The sequence below is a fragment of the Larimichthys crocea genome, unplaced genomic scaffold, assembly GCF_000972845.2.
Source record: "Larimichthys crocea isolate SSNF unplaced genomic scaffold, L_crocea_2.0 scaffold560, whole genome shotgun sequence".
Classification (NCBI taxonomy): Eukaryota; Metazoa; Chordata; class Actinopteri; family Sciaenidae; genus Larimichthys; species Larimichthys crocea.
Window position 1 is genome coordinate 192,642 of NW_020857324.1, and position 16,821 is coordinate 209,462.

The window sequence follows — 16,821 nt, forward strand, 5'->3', positions numbered from 1 at the left end:
CCACACACTACGGAACTGAGTCAACGCATTTTTCAGATTCAAGAAGGGTAGGGCGCAGGGCGGCTGGCCCCGCAAGAACAGAGCGACACAAGTCCACTACTTCCTTGAGCTGAACGATCAGCTGTTACAATTAATTGATGTCTTCAGATGAGATTTAATATTTTGATGTGCATTTAGTTGGTTTGACGCTAATTCGCCGTTGGTCGTCCAAAAATTACAACCCGACAAAATGTCAGAGCCTTCGGTGGCCGACACTCGCCGGTTGAATTCTAAGCCCCAGGACCTGACGGATGCTTACGGTCCCCCCAGCAATTTTCTGGAAATAGACGTTTATGATCCACAAACCGTTGGAGTTGGACGGAACCGTTACACAACTTACGAAGTTCGCATGCGGGTAGGTGTTTGAGGAGCATGCCAGAGCACCTTGTTGCAGCATTAGCTTTTCTGAGCTAAACGGTATTTACGGTGTTGTTGCTAACCAGTTAGCATGTTTAGCCGCTTTGCCGAAGTCAACACCGGGACGGGGCTGCGACGGCCACGTTAGGCGCTTAGAGTAGCTCAAGATGGCGCGCCAGCAGAAATCAAGACCCGGGGACAGCCAGCGGCCTGGTTCGTGTTCGAAGAGGTGGAAGTTATGAGAGCTTATCGTATAGCCTACTCAGTGAAAGCACAACTTTAATGCAAAGCCACGTCACCTATGTACAGTTCACATCATAGTTAACGTATGTGAACATTTTGAAACAGAATGATGCACAAAGTGAAGCTAACTGCTACTCACACTCAAGAAAGTGAGGACAAGTTTAAAATGACTTCTCTGTTGAGCTGAGTAACAACCAGTTCGTTTGTCGGCCTCGTTAATAAACATTAAACAGATGTTACTACCGTTTTTCGGTCAAACGTACGAGTGTCGTTACATAAACATTACGTAGTGGGCAACGCTAACAGTGTCAGTAGTTTTCTAGAAAATGCTGTCACTGAAGTTTATTATTTTTCATTAAATAATAAGAGAACCGACATTAACAGTAGTAATGAGAGGAGTAGTAAGATGGACTTCCTCGTCTCGTTGACTGACAGTTAAGCTTAGTTACCTAAAATCCCTGACACAGCAACGTTTAAAGAACATTTGAGGAAGCTCACGTTGTGTAATCCAACTTATTTAGGGACGTGTCAGCCATGGATGATATGTGTTCCTCTTTCTCTGAGTCTGTGGCTGTCTCCAAGAAGAGCTGTGTCCTTTCAACACAACATTAAGAGAGCCACGGAGGTGTGATCGTTTCCAACCAGACCAGTTCAACTAATAAACACCAACTTCCTCCTGAAAGCATTGTGTCATCATGTCCACTCACTGTCTCCTGACTCTCCAGCTGTCAGTTGGGAGGGTCACCCCTCTGTAACCCTTGAAACACAGAGAAACATGCTGAGTCTTTTTATTCAAACTGCAAACCTTTCAGCATTCTGTTCACGTGTGCTTGGCGAGAATCTTTTAATTGTATTTCAAATAGAATCGTGAAACTGAAGCTTTGTATGCACAGACATATTTCTGGACCAATAACACTAGTGTTAAAACATGAATTATTATATTGAAGGTAAATTGTCTGCTGCTCCAATGTGATGATGTGTTGTTCCTCATTCCTTAAAGGTCCAGTTTGTAAGATTTAACCTGCTCTATTCACAGAATATGACACAAAGAATATTTTCACTGATGTTTTCTCACCTGAAAATAAAAAGGAACAGTTATGTGTTTTTACCTTGGCCCTTTATATCAACTCACACTGTGGGTCCTCTTCCACAGAGGCCACCATGTTGAACCTCCATTGTTCTGCTGCAGCCCAGAACAGACAAACTGAATGCTGCCTCTCGATAGGGACTTAAATGCTTTCCATGTTTTGTGGCAACTACAGTTTCTCCTTCATGCTCAGAAAGAGAGGGTGAGGTGAAGGTGTTGTAATCAGCAATTACAGTGTTAGATGGCTAAGTGCTGCACACTGGTCCTTTAAAGTCATTGTACATGGAATATTTATGGGCTTTGAACTATTAGGACATAACTAGCCTGTCATTTCTCTTTATTTGCTGACATTCTGTAACTTAAACGATTAATCTGTTGCCTCTAATATAATTGGCCACCACCAATTGCAACTGTAGACGTTTACACAGAAAAAAAGTGTAACTGTATTCTCACCTGAATATACTGTTCTAATTGTTGACTTTCATGCTAGCAGTTTAGTCCAGTTATGGCAGTTAGATATGTTTGTTTTTGTCATGAAACACATTTTGTCAATATCTTTTTGTTTTGTTTGTTGTCCTCTGTTTGTGTAGACAAACCTTCCCATTTTTAAACTGAAGGACTCATGTGTGAGGAGAAGATACAGGGACTTTGAGTGGTTAAAGAATGAGCTGGAAAGAGACAGTAAGGTGAGTGAGCAGTAATGCTATGTTTGAGGCTGTCTTTCAAATAGGCTGGCTGCTGCAAACTAGTGATTACAATGATCCAGTAAGTGACAGTGTTACAGGTGGAGATATAGATTCATGACTAAACTAAGCAGTGGGATTACACTGTAGCTTTTTCCACTGTGTTGATGTTTCTTTTACTTGTGTTGACCGTGGACACCCTCAGATTGTAGTACCATCTCTGCCGGGCAAAGCCCTAAAGAGACAGTTGCCATTCCGTGGAGATGATGGCCTTTTTGAGGACTCGTTCATTGAGGAGCGGCGATTGGGCCTGGAGCAGTTCATCAACAGGTAAGACAATTCAGTTTGTGTTTTAAATATAAAGCATGTTTTCTATCCACAAGATGTGGATACTTAACTTATACATACTATATACTTATACATAATATAACTTAATCTACATCGAAGTGTCTACGAGTGTCAATTACCTGATCCATTGCATTTCACCAGCCTTTATTAAAGTATTTCAAATACGTCTGTTGGGGTGTCCATTAGCTCAGTTGGTAGAGCATCTGCCCCATGTTCGAATCCGACTTGCAGGCCTTTGCTGCATGTTGTTCCCTATCTCTCTCCCCACGTTCCTGTCACTCTTCAGCTGTCTCTATCAAAAAAAGCTTGAAAAGACCAAAAAAAGTCTTTAAAAGAAAAATTGCATCTGTTGTCTATCTGTGCATCTGTTGTCTTTAGAATTGCAGGTCACCCCTTGGCCCAGAACGAGCGCTGTCTTCACATGTTCCTGCAAGAGGAAAGCATTGACCGTAACTACATTCCTGGAAAAGTACGACACTAGTGTTATTGAGGGAGGTGGGGTGTAGGTTTGATTGTCTCTGGCCTTTCTCTTGCCTCCCCTCTTTTTTTAAATCTTTCTCTCTTTCTGTCTTTTTCTCCAGCCGTCTCTCTCTCTCTGTGTGTATAACATTGTAAAGTCAGATTCAGTTGAAGTATCTTCTTCTACTTTACATCAGAACATGTTGATAATGTTTCAAACAACTCAGTGAAAACACCTCACTAGTTGTAATTGTATCGATTGACCAGAATAAAAGTAATGTACGATACATTCAGTCTTTCCCCAACAAGTGTCATATATTTATGGTTGTAATATAATGTGAATAAAGTAGAAAAATGTCTAAATATCTGTGTGCCATATATGTGTACCATAGGACTACACAAGGCTGTAAATGAGAGTACTGATCATGTTTTGTTCTCTTTGTTTTTGTTGTTTTTTAGGTATGAATGAAGTAAGTTTTTTACTTTATCCTGTCTTCAGGAGCTTTCTGGAAGTTGAAGGGGGTTGCATGGGCACTGTAAAGACCAAAGGCAATAGTTCACAAATAACTTTGGAAACTGTCAGAGGAGATCGGATTGCAATATTCTAAATGTGCCACACAGCCCCTGGTTGTCGTGAATCAGCTGTTTCTCACAAAATGGCTTGCAAAGGTTTCTCAATCCAGCAGTGGAAACACAAACCATCACTAGTGTTCTGAGTTATGTGAACTATTGTTTAATGGGAATGAGTACTGTTATATCACCATTGACTAGAGCTGTTCTTGAAACATTTCCTCCCAAACTAATTCTGATACATCGTCATTATCAACTGCATGGCAAACTTGCACGCTTCCTTTGCAATATATGTGTGTCAGTCTTGCAGACAGTTCATTTTACATGGCTTCGATCACCATCATGTTGTCAGTCTGTTGATTTAGATCTTTATTTCCCCAAATTCATTATTTCTTTAGACTGTGTCTGAAAAACTAAGTAAATATCGATATGTCCTGCTTTTTATGTTTAATTTACACCTGTCCACTGCATCTGACTCTACCAATGATATCCAGAGTTCATTAGATACAGTTTATGTCTAATGACCTCAGTGAGTATGTACATTAAGCAGCAAACATTGCATTACTGCATGTCATTCACATTCAAGTCTTAAAACACACAAATGAAATCATAGCATGTCTTCCACAAAACATCTGCACTGCATGATGCTTATGATGAAGTCTGATGCATGGGAGCCCTGAGCAGCAAATATCTGTCTAGTCCTGACACTGTTTCATGAAAACTGCATGCAGTACTGTGTGCTGTACCATGCTTAGCTCATGTTAGTCCTCAGATCATTTCTTTTACCAGCCTGCCTGAAAAGGAATCAGTTACATTTAAGTCCAGAAAGTGTCGATATAAATATAAAAATACACAAGTATGCAACTGTGTTGAGTCATTTAAATGATTTTAAAGACACACCACAGTCTCACAACTCTGTTGACTAACTGACTTTTTGTAGACCGTTAATGCCCAGGCAATTCTAATAAAACCAAACAAGAGAAACATTGTACATGTAGAAATTCTGCAAGTGTACAAAGCATAGAAGTCCAGAGCCACAGTCATTCCTCATATTGTCATAATATCCTGATATTGTGCCAGTCCATTAGTCAGTGCATCAGTAGAGTCTGTCCAAAGAGACTTGCAGCACTGATCAAACCCACTGACACCTTGAACGTATCTGTATATAATTTCTCATGTTTACTGTCTGTCTCTTTTTCTCTCTTATTGCAAAGACAATACAGACTGCTGCACCTGCCCCATGTACATTTATTTCTACATCACTTCATTTAAAAAGCTGGTGGAAAGGTCAGAAGTGAGAAGTGTCAACGGTGTAGGGAAAACAGAACTATGGCTCCTGGACAAAACTAAGAGATCCAATCTATAAATTGTTTGATGTTATGTCTTTATTCAGTCATTCCACATACTGTATGTACATTATTTTCATTCAGTCATCAGTGAGAAAGAAAACATGTTCCATATATCCTTTTGTCATAGCTAGATTTTTTTTACAATGATTGTTTTTTCTGAATGTGTTTTAATTGATTTGATCAACTTTCAAAATGAGGGTAATTTCCTGCTTTGATTAAACTTTTCTTTCGCTAGCAGAGATGTGATTTTGATGACAACCTCCCAAAGTCGAGCAACATGTAGCATCGTGAAAAAGACAGTCATTCCAATCAGAGTATTTGCCCTTAGTTTTCTGTTCCCCACATGCTCTTACACAGGATGAACTGTTTTAACTCTGCTGTCTCACTTCCATCATCATGCCCACACTTTGACCGTGTGTTGTCAGATCAGCTATTGAAAATGTTATGTTAGGTAAATAACCATATCTAAGCACTGTGACAAGAGGTTCATTATATGAACAATATTTCATTGTTTAAAGGCATAATCAGCATCTGGTTTATTGATCTGAAAAGGCTTATTCTGCGCTTATTTTCAGCTGTTTAATTCTTTCTATCAATATTATTGTGAAGTGTATTAATACATGTTATCATTGCATTTCCACTATGGGTGACAAGGAACTTCCTTGTCAATGTCCAATTAAATTTCCTGCTGCCTGCTGTCTACATGTCTCTTTTCAGTTTTAATGAGGAGAATCATTCAGCAAAACACCTTTTAGTCTGCGAAAAGTGCATCACTGAAAGTTACTTAGATCAGAGAGTCATGGGAGCTGGATGAACGGCTGCAGACTGGCGGATGACCTAATTTATCAATGAAATGGAAAAGAGCACGTAGGGGAACATTCACAAAAATCTTTCAACTTGTACATGCAGATTTGACTACATTTAAATATTTAACTCTTGAGCCTCACTAGAGATTTTTTTGTCCTATTCATTTTTGATAATGTAATCATTTTGGCTGGCAAATGCAAACAACGAATCTGGCCAAAGTTTCTGTCGAATGTTGGAATGTCATTGTAAGATCCTCAGATGTTAAATCTGTAATAAAACTGTACACCCAACTCCCTCCTATTGTTAATCCCACATCCAGATTACTACATAAAACCATGCATTTTACACATAATATATTTATTGCATAGATTTGGTGCCAAAATTGTTGATTTCACTTTCTACCATATGGAGTCATATTGAAGAAAATGTATGGATTTTTAAAAATTCATTGGTTCATATTTACATATCACTGCTGGCAATACACATGGAAAATTATGTGTACGTCTGTTGAGTTGTATGAGAGTTGTGTGGATATGAAGAAATGTGTGTGTGTGTGTGCACATGGCAGCTGTAGTGCTGTAGTGGTCGTGGGATGAAAATTTCTGGTTTAAATGGAGACATTTCGCCCAAAATGTGATCAGAGGGATTTTATTTTTAAATCAAGTAAAGTAATGTCTATTCTGTCCCATCACAGTTTCATGATGACCCAAAAATATTTTTACACTTTGGGCAGAACTTAAGTTTCATTTGGACTTTCCAATAGAGTGATGTTGACGCACCACTGGAGAGAGTAGACAGTAAAAGCAGTTTGAAAAGTCGTTCTTCAGTCTGTAGTTATAGAGCAAATACCCGTGTGAACATTCAGCGCAGAAAATTAAAGAGAGGAAAGGGGTTTTAGGTTTAACCACACGCCAACAGGTGCAAACTTCCTCCAAACAAATCAAACTCAGTATTTTATAAAGCAGCAAATTGAAAATCAGAAATGAAGAATGAACTAGTTCTTTTTTTAGACTTGAAGTTGTTTGTGAGTAAACACTAAAATCTGTATTTGTTAAGCATTAATGGTTCTCAGTCACCAGCTGGAGGCTGTTCTTGGTTAAGTTGTTTCTGTGAGAGAGATATTAGATATTGGCTGGTACAGGTGCCAGTGATTGGTGATCGGCCCCAGAAATCCTGATCAGACCATCTTTAATAGTATTAACTAAATATTCAGTAAAGCCATAGCACAGATAGTATTCTATGTTTTAAAATGTATGACAGGACATCTATGGGACTTTTTTACCGTGTCATAATCTTTCGTACCTTTACAGCCAATGTGTCTATGATTAAATTGTTTCTAAGAGCACAAACTTATTCAGAGATTAAGCTTCTCAATTTTGTTATGTAAGTACACCAGACTGATGCTTTGGGGGACAAAACTCTGGACCCGAGAAGGTCCGAGGTCCACCCACTACAGTCAATCCTGTGAGAAACATTGTAACATTATTGATTTATTTGTCATATTTGTCAACGTCATTACTGTGATTAGAGGTAAAACTTACTGCTTCAAATGAAACCAAACTTCACAAGCACTCCAAGAAAGTGACCTTCTCTAAAAAAATTTGATACCCTGAACCTCCAAGAGTTCATCTAAAAAAGCGCACACCCAGCAGTCTGTAAATCCTGCAGCAGGTTTACTGAGAAGGCTGTGAGCATGCCTCACCTCAGAGACCTGCTGGATATACAGTACATGTTAGCTACCTGTGTGGGCTGCATCCTGTCTGGTCTCGGTCTCAATACACTCTAGTCTTGGTCTTGACTTTGTCCTGGTTTATGTGAGTACAATACTGTTATTTGCTAATTATTTACAGATTGTTATAATCCAAAACAACAATTCCCTCCTTCCAGTCATAAGTAGTAAAATATATAATATTTATGTGTGTGTGCATGCGTGCGTGTGAGTGTGAATGTTTTTTGTCTCTGTGTGATGAAGTGGTGACTTGTCCAGGGTGTACCCTGCCTCTGGCTCCAAGTCAGCTGGGATAGACTCCTGCCCCACAGTGACTGATGAGGAGAAGCGTTTACAGATTGCAGGTTGAAGTTTGTGTGTTTTTCACCACTAAAACAACAGTGGCATTATGTAAACACACTTGCATTTAAAGGGTTAACAGGGTTAGTTTCAGGAAAAGGGTCGTTTTTGTCCATAATGTTTGAAAAGGAAACTTTTATTTCAAATTTTACAAAAAATAATCAATCAAAATCAATGTTGCTAATCAGTGACATATCCCACACTGTGATAAAAAAGTCTTCTTTACATTTAGTGTTTGATTAAAACCAGCAGTGACATTATGTAAACAAACAAAAATTTAAAGGGTTAAAAAGTGAGACTTAAAGATTATTCATGTTTTCTGACTTACAAAACCTCAAAATCACAGAATTTTCATCATTACCACCAAGGTGCTGTTGAGTCCATCTTAACTCAAACTGCTTCACTTTGATAAGTTGATGACAGTAACTCTCAGCTGCAGCTCTACAGTGCAAAGTAAAGTTTCAATGGAGGGAAAATTCAAAGTGAGAAAAAAAACAAAAGACCTCCTGGTCTCCTCAAAAAGAGTCCCAGACCAGCAGTGTGTTAACTTGTTCTTCATCTTTTACTAATGGGAATGTTAATAATGCACATACCAGGTTTTATGTACGACTGTACATTATCAATACTTAATCTTACCTAATAAACAAAAAGATTTAACCTGAGCACAGTCTTATGCAGCAGAAGGGAAGCATCATAATAAACACAAGTCGTGGCACTTCAGTGGCAACACAGTTTTTTTTGTTTCACTAAACATGAATCTTAAAGTCCTCTAATCTTTTTCTTGTTGTAGTTCACCATCAGGAAATACAGGGATTAACAGGGGAAGAGGAATTCTAGACACAGGTGGATTAAAACTGCCCCATAATAAAGATCTCGTGATGTAGATCTTGACCTACAAGTGATCCAAAGTAGACATGATTGTAATTGGACACAATTGTGGATTCCACATGAATTAAAATAGGAATTATAAACTGTAGATTTATAGTGTTGTATATGTTGCACTGGACAACACAAGGCTCCCTGTATGATGACATTTTTTAAATGTATAGGCACCCTGGGATACATACACTGACCCTGACCTTCCTTATCAGTGAGAGCAGTGACCTACAAAACCACAGAGCTTTGATGTCCCAAGTAATGAAAGTGGGCAGACAGGATGGGCACAGAGCGCCAAGGCAGAGATTAGGTGGTGTTTTGTTAGTAGTTCTAACACTGGAGCCCAGTGTGGAGCTATGACGCTTGCTGTGTTTGCAGAGACATCAAGTTGGGTTAGCTTGATAAAGTGGAAGTAAATTGAAAGAGCAACCCAAAGCAGTGTGACTGAGCAAGGACAAAAGGTGAGACGAGTCAATACTATCAGATACCATCAGACACCATCAGACAAAGAGAGATGGGTGGAGAGGGAGAAAATGAAATTTACAAATTCATTTTATCTAAAGTTACCTTGGATTACAGCCCAAGGAACAAAAAAACATCCAGCCTTTCCCAGGATCAAAAACAATAAAGAACCCAAATTCAAATCTTTACACAAGGATTCATAATGACCAACGACTATTAACTACTAACTACTAACACTAAAACAGATGCAACTGAATGGCTTACTGTGGTCAAAAGTCAGTATGGCTCATGATTTCTCTTTATAATTTCTTTTTGTCAGCACAAACTCTGGTACACATACAGTACTGTACTACAGTTCCTTGATGAAATGTGAACATGGTATGACTAAAATGAATCACTCGTCTACAGACAAAATGATGTGTTCCTTTGCATGCTTTGGATTGACCTGGCAAAGCTGGCTAAACCCAAAGTCAGTTGTCAAAGTAACATCCATGGTGCATATTCATAAAAACAAAAGAATGTTGAACCAAATCAGAAGGGGTCAATAACAGCCATATCATTTTTAATTATACTGGGAAACAATTTTTAAAACATTTTTTGTTGAATTAGATTTTTATGCTGATTAAAACTAAAATTGGCATGCTGATTCCAAAAATGCAGTCATTTTCTTTCTAGCACGTCAAGTTTTCTCTCCACAGCTTACCCTCCAGATAAGCAAAATTCTACTGATCAGCTGTAGTAAGACTTGCCAGCTGGTTACAATTGGACTCAACTACAGCTACATGGCAACTTGTTTGTGCAGTCACAATTGAGAAAGTGCGGTGAGAGGTGTGTGCAGCTCCCAATAGTTCAGTACTATCAATATCTGCAAACAGAAAGCTTGCATAGTAGAATGAAGAGGATTTGTGCTGGCTTTCATCTTCACCTTGTAACCATGGGCATACCACTGTAAGTTCTATTTGGTTTGATGCTGTTTTTGTAGTTTTCAAGCTGCACCACCAAGGTGTTTCTTATAACTATCTACATCTGGCATAGCCAGTGACCTCCAGGAAAGGTCACTCGATGACAACTACGAACAGTGTGGTGACGACAGTGGACAGCTCGGAGAGACAGCACTCGGAGCAGCAAGGATTAGCACCCCAAGCTGCAGCTCCCGCGAGGGAGCACCCAACTAAGCTACTCTCTGAAACCTACAGCGACAGGCATAGGGAGGAAGACCTTGGTCCTTGCAAAGAGCTAATTATACCACCTCTACCCACCAGCCAATTTAACACCAAAGAGCCAACGCTGGCAGAGGTCAGGTACACAGTCAGGGCTGCACGGACCAGCAAAGCACCAGGGCCGAGTGGGGTGCCGTACAAAGTATACAAGCACTGCCCGAGACTGCTGCAGAGGCTGTGGAGGATCATCAGGGTAGTATGGTGAAGAGACAGGGTAGCCAAGCAGTGGAGGCATGCCGAAGGTGTCTGGATACCGAAGGAGGAAAACGCAAGTGACATCTCGCAGTTCCGAACCATCTCACTGCTAAGCGTAGAGGGCAAGATCTTTTTCAAGATTCTTGCCAACCGCATGACCGATTTCCTCCTGAAGAATTCCTACATTGACACCAGCGTGCAGAAGGGGGGAGTTCCAGGTGTGCCAGGCTGTGTTGAACACAGGGACGGACTGGCAATCTGACATACCGTGCATTTGTTTAGGCTAGGGCGCACGGTGCACGCCGCATCTGTGGTGCACGAGAAAAAAGTTCGCCTCGGGGGGGGGGGGGGGGGGCACACCAACAAACTACAGCTCCCATTCTCAGGCCTGAGAGAGGAGTTCAAAGTAGCAAGAGCCAGGGAGGTGTTACTGTACAGAGACTCATCCGACACCAGAGTCTCCTCTGCAGGCATAGAGGTCAGGACTGGAAGAAAGTGGCGAGCGCAGGAGGCAGTCCAGCTGGCAGAAGCAAGGTTGCAGCATGGTGTGCTAGTAGGCTCGGTAGTGGTTGGGCGAGCGGGACTCGGCTGCCATAAAACACCACGCTATGACAGAGCCCAGGGAACGGGATAGACGGCAGATGATCCAGAGGGAGGTCCGAGCAGAGGGAGGTGGAGGAGGAGTGGCGCAGCAAGACTGTGGCCATGCGCCAACAAGGGACGTGGACAAATTGGGACCATGCACTGACTCAGAAGATCACCTGGTCAGAACTTTGGAGGTCAGAGCCAGCAAGACTCAATTTCCTTAACCAGTCAGTGTATGATGTCCTCCCGAGTCCATCAAATCTGCATTGCTGGGGTCTAGCAGAAACACTATCATGTCCACTGTGCCCTGCAAAAGGATCGCTGGAACACATCCTGAGCTGCTGTCCGAAAGCACTGGGAGATGGGAGGTACCGATGGCACCATGACCAGGTGCTGAAGGCAGTAGCTGACACCATCTGTGCCGGAATTAGGCAAAGTAAGCACCAGCTCCCAGCAAGGCCAAACATCGCTTTCGTCACGGCGGGTGGGAAACCTCAGTCACAACTAGAGGTCCCTGCTGGTCTTTTATCCACAGCAGGCGACTGGCAGCTGAAGGTGGACCTGGGGAGGCAATTGAAGTTTCCAGAGCACATCACCAGCACAACACTCAGGCCAGATATGGTTTTAACATCGGAGAGTTCGAAGCAAGTGGTGCTACTGGAACTAACAGTCCCCTGGGAAGACCGGATTGAGGCAGCTTACGAGAGAAAGAAGGCAAAATATCTGGATCTGGTGGAGGACTGCAGGCTTAATGGGTGGAGGGCCCGCTGTGAGCCAGTTGAGGTTGGCTGCAGGGGATTCCCAGGACAGAGCCTGCACCGAACACTCAGGCTCCTTGGAATCAGGGGGGCGCAAGAGAGGAAAGCTACCTGAAACATCAGTGAGGCAGCCGAGAAAGCCTCTAGGTGGCTGTGGATAAAAAGAGGGGAGACATGGTTTAGTGCGCTGCTTAGACACAAACCGGGGTCTGATCAGCCCTGGCTGGGTCGCCCAGGTGAGGGTGTCTGATGATCTAAGACCCGAAACACCCTGTGACCCTGGATTCATCACTGAGGATGTATCCAAGCTGCACCACCAAGGTGTTTCTTATAACTGCTCCTGCTACTTCTCGTCATAAATGCCTAAACAACCCTGACTCCTTTTGCTCTATTTGTGGTAGTTTCACCATTCCAAGTCAGAGGGCAAACATCAGTGCATTTGTCAAACAAGCACATTTTGCATATTTTAAAGTAAAACTCGGTGATCAAGACAAGCCATGGGCAGGCGCGCAGATAGGTTTGAGAAACTGGGGGGGACGAAGCTGCCCCCAATGCCCCCCCCCCCCCCCGGCTGCCAGCCTGACACCCACTCTCACACTATAGTGCTCCTAAGTGCTGTCCAAAAAATCCCCACCATAGAACACAAAACATTACAGTAGCAGCTTTTTAAGAATGAATACATGAACATGGCTCAGCGGTAAGAATTCCTTGCGAGTAGTCACATGAAATGGAATAATGCAAACACCATGGACCCCTCTCAACTGACTGATAATGAAACCATCGGTCCTGCTAGCCTACAAGGCTGTGTAGATACTATTGTCAAAATCGCGCAGAAGTGGTGAATTGTACACTTGAGACACACGGCCATCGCTTTAAGTGTTTGTTTTAAGTGTGTGAGTTTTTAGAAGAATATAGATACAAAAATGCCCGTCTGTATTAGCACAATAAAAATACAATTTAGCGCAAATGAGCAGAACCTTCTTCAGGGAATGCTTCAAAACAACCAAATGAGCTCAAGTCAATGTGTCGCAGCAGTGGGCAAAATGAATAACCAAACGTCCTACCTTAAAACGTTGTCTTGATACCATGACTTCTTGCGATTATTCCATTTTAATCCACAGGACACAACTGCACTGCTAGCGAGCCATGTTGACTAAGCAGCTAGCGGTCCAAGTGATCAGTTGGTAACCGTGGCAACCAAAGTCGACGACGACTCCACACTCTTTGCTGCACAGTCCAAACGAGTCACTTGCTTGATGCGTACGCGTTGTTACACACAACGCATGCACATCAGCACACACCTCAGTAAACCAAATATTATGTTAATTCATATTTTGGTTTCCTCGTGATGCTTGAATCAGAAGATTTGAAGAAGACAAAGTTTAAAAAAAAAAAAAAAAACGTTAAGCTACATAAAAGTGGGTGGGACGGATCTACGGTCATTCAAAAGTGGGGGTGTCATGACACACCTGACACACCCACTATCTGCGCCCCTGGCCATGGGCCCCTCACAAAGTGTGCAAGCAGTGTGTCAGTTTACGGATGTGGACCAAAGGAACATGTGAAAAGTTGGCATTTGGTATCCCCATGGTTTGGCCAGAGCAAAAAGATCATTGCACAGACTTTTGTTTAGTGAAAACATCAGGTTTAAACAAGAACAATAAAAGTAAAATAGATCTCCTAATCTACCGTCAGCTATATTAAATCAAATCAAATCAAATCAGTTTTATTTGTATATGTATTGGACAAGTCCTCTGTCACAGTTAGACATGGCATTGAATTTAATGCTGAAGGATTCACTTCCTTAAAGTTGGCTACAGCACTATCAGATAAACATCTGCTGTAGGAGTTTCTGCACAAAGGCTTATAGTCCAGTAGTATGAACTCAAAGGTTATTAAACAATGGTCGGTCAGACAGAAGAGGATTCTGTGGGAAGACAATTAGATGATCAATTTCAATGCCATATGAGAGAACAAGATCAAGAGTGTGGTTCAGACAATGATTTACACTCTGACAGAAGCCGATTGAATCTAATAAAGAGATAAACACAGTACTAAGACTATCATTGTGGTTGTCCACATGAATATTAAAATCACCTACAATAATTACTTTATCTGTTTTAAGGATCAAGCCTGATGCAAATTCTGCAAATTCAGATAAAAATTCAGAATAAGGACCAGGAGCTCGATATACTGTAACAAATCAAATTGGCTGCGATGTTTTCCAGGTTGGGTGAGTGAGGCTAAGAACAAGACTTTCAAATGAATTATAATTTAGTTTAGGTTTAGGATTTATTAATAGACTTGAGTCAAATATAGCTCCAACTCCACCACCTCGACCAGTACTGTACCAGTACGGTGTGTCGCTGAGCGGGGAAAATCTGTTTGAAACGTGGAGCGGTTGGTGGTGTACCGTGGGCTTCAGTTTGGGGCTATGCCTCCTTCGAACAGTCACCCAGCCTCCCGGCTGCTCGGGAACTACCGGGGGACGGCTAGCTGAAGCTACCTGTGGCTGTACCGCACCGGCTACTGGGGACTGGCTAACTATCTGAGCTACTGACTGTTCGGTGGTGCGGTACCGTGCCTCTAACTCACTGACCCTCGCCTCCAAAGTTACAAATAAACTACACTTATTACAAGTACCGTTATCAATAAAGGAGGACGAGGAGTAACTGAACATGTGGCACACTGGACAGGAGAGAGGAGGAGAGGAGAGAGCAGGAGAGGAGAGAGGAGGAGAGGAGAGAGCAGGAGAGGAGAGAGGAGGAGAGCAGCGAGACGCCATTGCTATAGCTAGGCTAGTTAGTGTGGCTAACAGAAACTGGTGAAACTAGCAGATTGTGGTTACTAGAGTTAAGAAACCTGTTCGTGGACAGACAGAACAAATCAAAGGATAGTGCAGAGATAAGTAGATAATCGCTGATGTGAGAAATATACGAAAATCTGTTCAGGTGAGGAGAGCAGAGAGCACCTGGCAGCAACACCGATAACCGGTAGTGACACAATATGTTACCGTTAAGCACGTCGTTGTAATACATATTACTATTTTGAAATCAATCAAAACTGCTGCTTTTCTTCCAACATCAAAATTCACATATATAAAAAGTAGTGCTGTCAAAATTACCGCGTTAATTTTGTCGATTAATTTTAAAGAATTAACGCGTTAAAAAAAAATTACGCAATTAACGCGGTTTTGTTTACTTCCGGTGGCGGCCGCCATTTTGGATGTGGCAAAGTAGAGCTTTGTTTCCCAGATATATTAGTCTGTGTGTGAATGGGTGTATAAGAGGCATTAACTTAAAGCCCTCACGGAGACTGCGCCCTGGGCGGTCGCCCACATTGCCCATAGCTAAAACCGGCCCTGCTTGTTTTAGTTTACGGGCAGATCTGCCACATCCAATATAGCGGACACGTTAACGCATCGCAGCAACGGACCAATCTGCTCAGTGAGGCGTCTGTGTATATGTCTATGATCTATCCTAACTAAAGGAGAGTCTGTGCATATATGTCTATGATCTATCCTAACTAAAGGAGAGTCTGTGGTGTAAAGATGGATAAGGACGGACTTTTAGGGGGAACATTTCATTTTAAAAAGTTGCCCGACGGCTCGTTGGACAAAAACAAGGCAATTTGCACAGTTTGCAAAGCCGAATTTAAATTCCACAGAAGTAACACGACTTTAACATATCACCTCAAAGCAAAACACCCAGTCTACACTACAGGAGTGTGGCACTCCTCAGTATATTTCCTCATTCTGGCTTTTTTCTGTTTGCACTGTGCATATGTGCACCTTAAGCCAATAACATGAATGAATTTCATATACTTTATCTGAGTTTATTCTACATTAATTTGATCATTTTACATAAATAAATATTCATTATAAGCTTCAGTCTCAGAAAAATGCATTTAATTTATTGATACATTTATTGATAGATTAATCGCGATTAATCGCGATTAATTACAGAAATTTTTGCGATTAATTAGTTAATTTTTTTAATCGATTGACAGCCCTAATAAAAAGATGAATACCTTTAGATTAAAATTTAGATTTAAGATTATTTATGGAACTTGATTAAATGTATTTTCTCCAAATTTCCTCGCAGTGCCTTGCAACACATTTCTTGTAGTTCAGTAAATCCCTAGTTTCTAATAATGAAACTCCATTACAAAACTGTGTGTTGAGACACATTTCTTTGTAAATATGCAACACTAAAGCACCATGTCAGCAAAAAAGAATTTGAACTATCATTCACTTGTCATTTCTATCTGTCTTGTAGAGGAGCTATGTCAAAATGGTTTAACCTATAGTTCGTACATGAATGGCAGCCAGAGTTTGAATATTTCACTCAGCATAAACATCATAAAGCTTTAATGAAGAGTTTGAACAAGCAGATACAGAATTAGATCCTGTGAAAAAAAGATGACTGTAAAAGAAAAATTATTTATACACTTTATACACAAGTAATGGATCATTTTCGCTTTGCTATATTGTCTTGCAACACATTTCCAGTATCTCAGGATGTTTTAATTTATAATACTGAAAATACATCTGTTGGTTTTTGGTTGGCATGAAAACTGATGGCGACACTCAATGTGCTGCATTAGCAAGTCCAGTACCCCAGTTCCTTTTTGGATTATAAAATTTAAAATAAAAATAAAAATAAAATATTTGGACAGAAACATATTTTTCATAAAATGGATCAACACAGTTTTGT

General features: G+C 41.1%; 1 protein-coding gene and 1 pseudogene across 2 annotated transcripts; both read left to right on the plus strand.

The window, feature by feature from the left end:
• On the plus strand, positions 1-6,232 carry snx12 (sorting nexin 12). 2 transcript variants are annotated; one of them, XM_010755344.3, is made up of 6 exons: positions 4-394; positions 2,317-2,412; positions 2,615-2,739; positions 3,136-3,226; positions 3,676-3,686; positions 5,001-6,232. In XM_010755344.3, exons 1-5 carry the CDS (start codon positions 230-232, stop codon positions 3,679-3,681), a joined length of 483 nt encoding a protein of 160 aa, XP_010753646.1. In that variant the 5' UTR covers positions 4-229; the 3' UTR covers positions 3,682-3,686; positions 5,001-6,232. The 2 variants fall into 2 exon arrangements, with proteins under 2 accessions (XP_010753645.1, XP_010753646.1); XM_010755343.3 differs by lacking the exons at positions 3,676-3,686; positions 5,001-6,232 and having other exon boundaries at positions 1-394; positions 3,136-3,630.
• A 4,178-nt stretch (positions 6,233-10,410) lies between these two features.
• Positions 10,411-12,356, plus strand: LOC109141582 (uncharacterized; annotated as a pseudogene).
• The last annotated feature ends 4,465 nt before the right edge of the window (positions 12,357-16,821 follow it).

What these genes read in the sequence shown, in the direction of transcription:
- snx12 (XM_010755343.3), top strand. Translation starts at nt 230, where the DNA reads ATGTCAGAGCCTTCGGTGGCCGACACTCGCCGGTTGAATTCTAAGCCC. An exon ending in AGCTGGAAAGAGACAGTAAG is followed by an intron (nt 2,413 to 2,614) that starts GTGAGTGAGCAG and finishes GGACACCCTCAG; the next exon opens with ATTGTAGTACCATCTCTGCC. An exon ending in CTGGAGCAGTTCATCAACAG is followed by an intron (nt 2,740 to 3,135) that starts GTAAGACAATTC and finishes TGTTGTCTTTAG; the next exon opens with AATTGCAGGTCACCCCTTGG.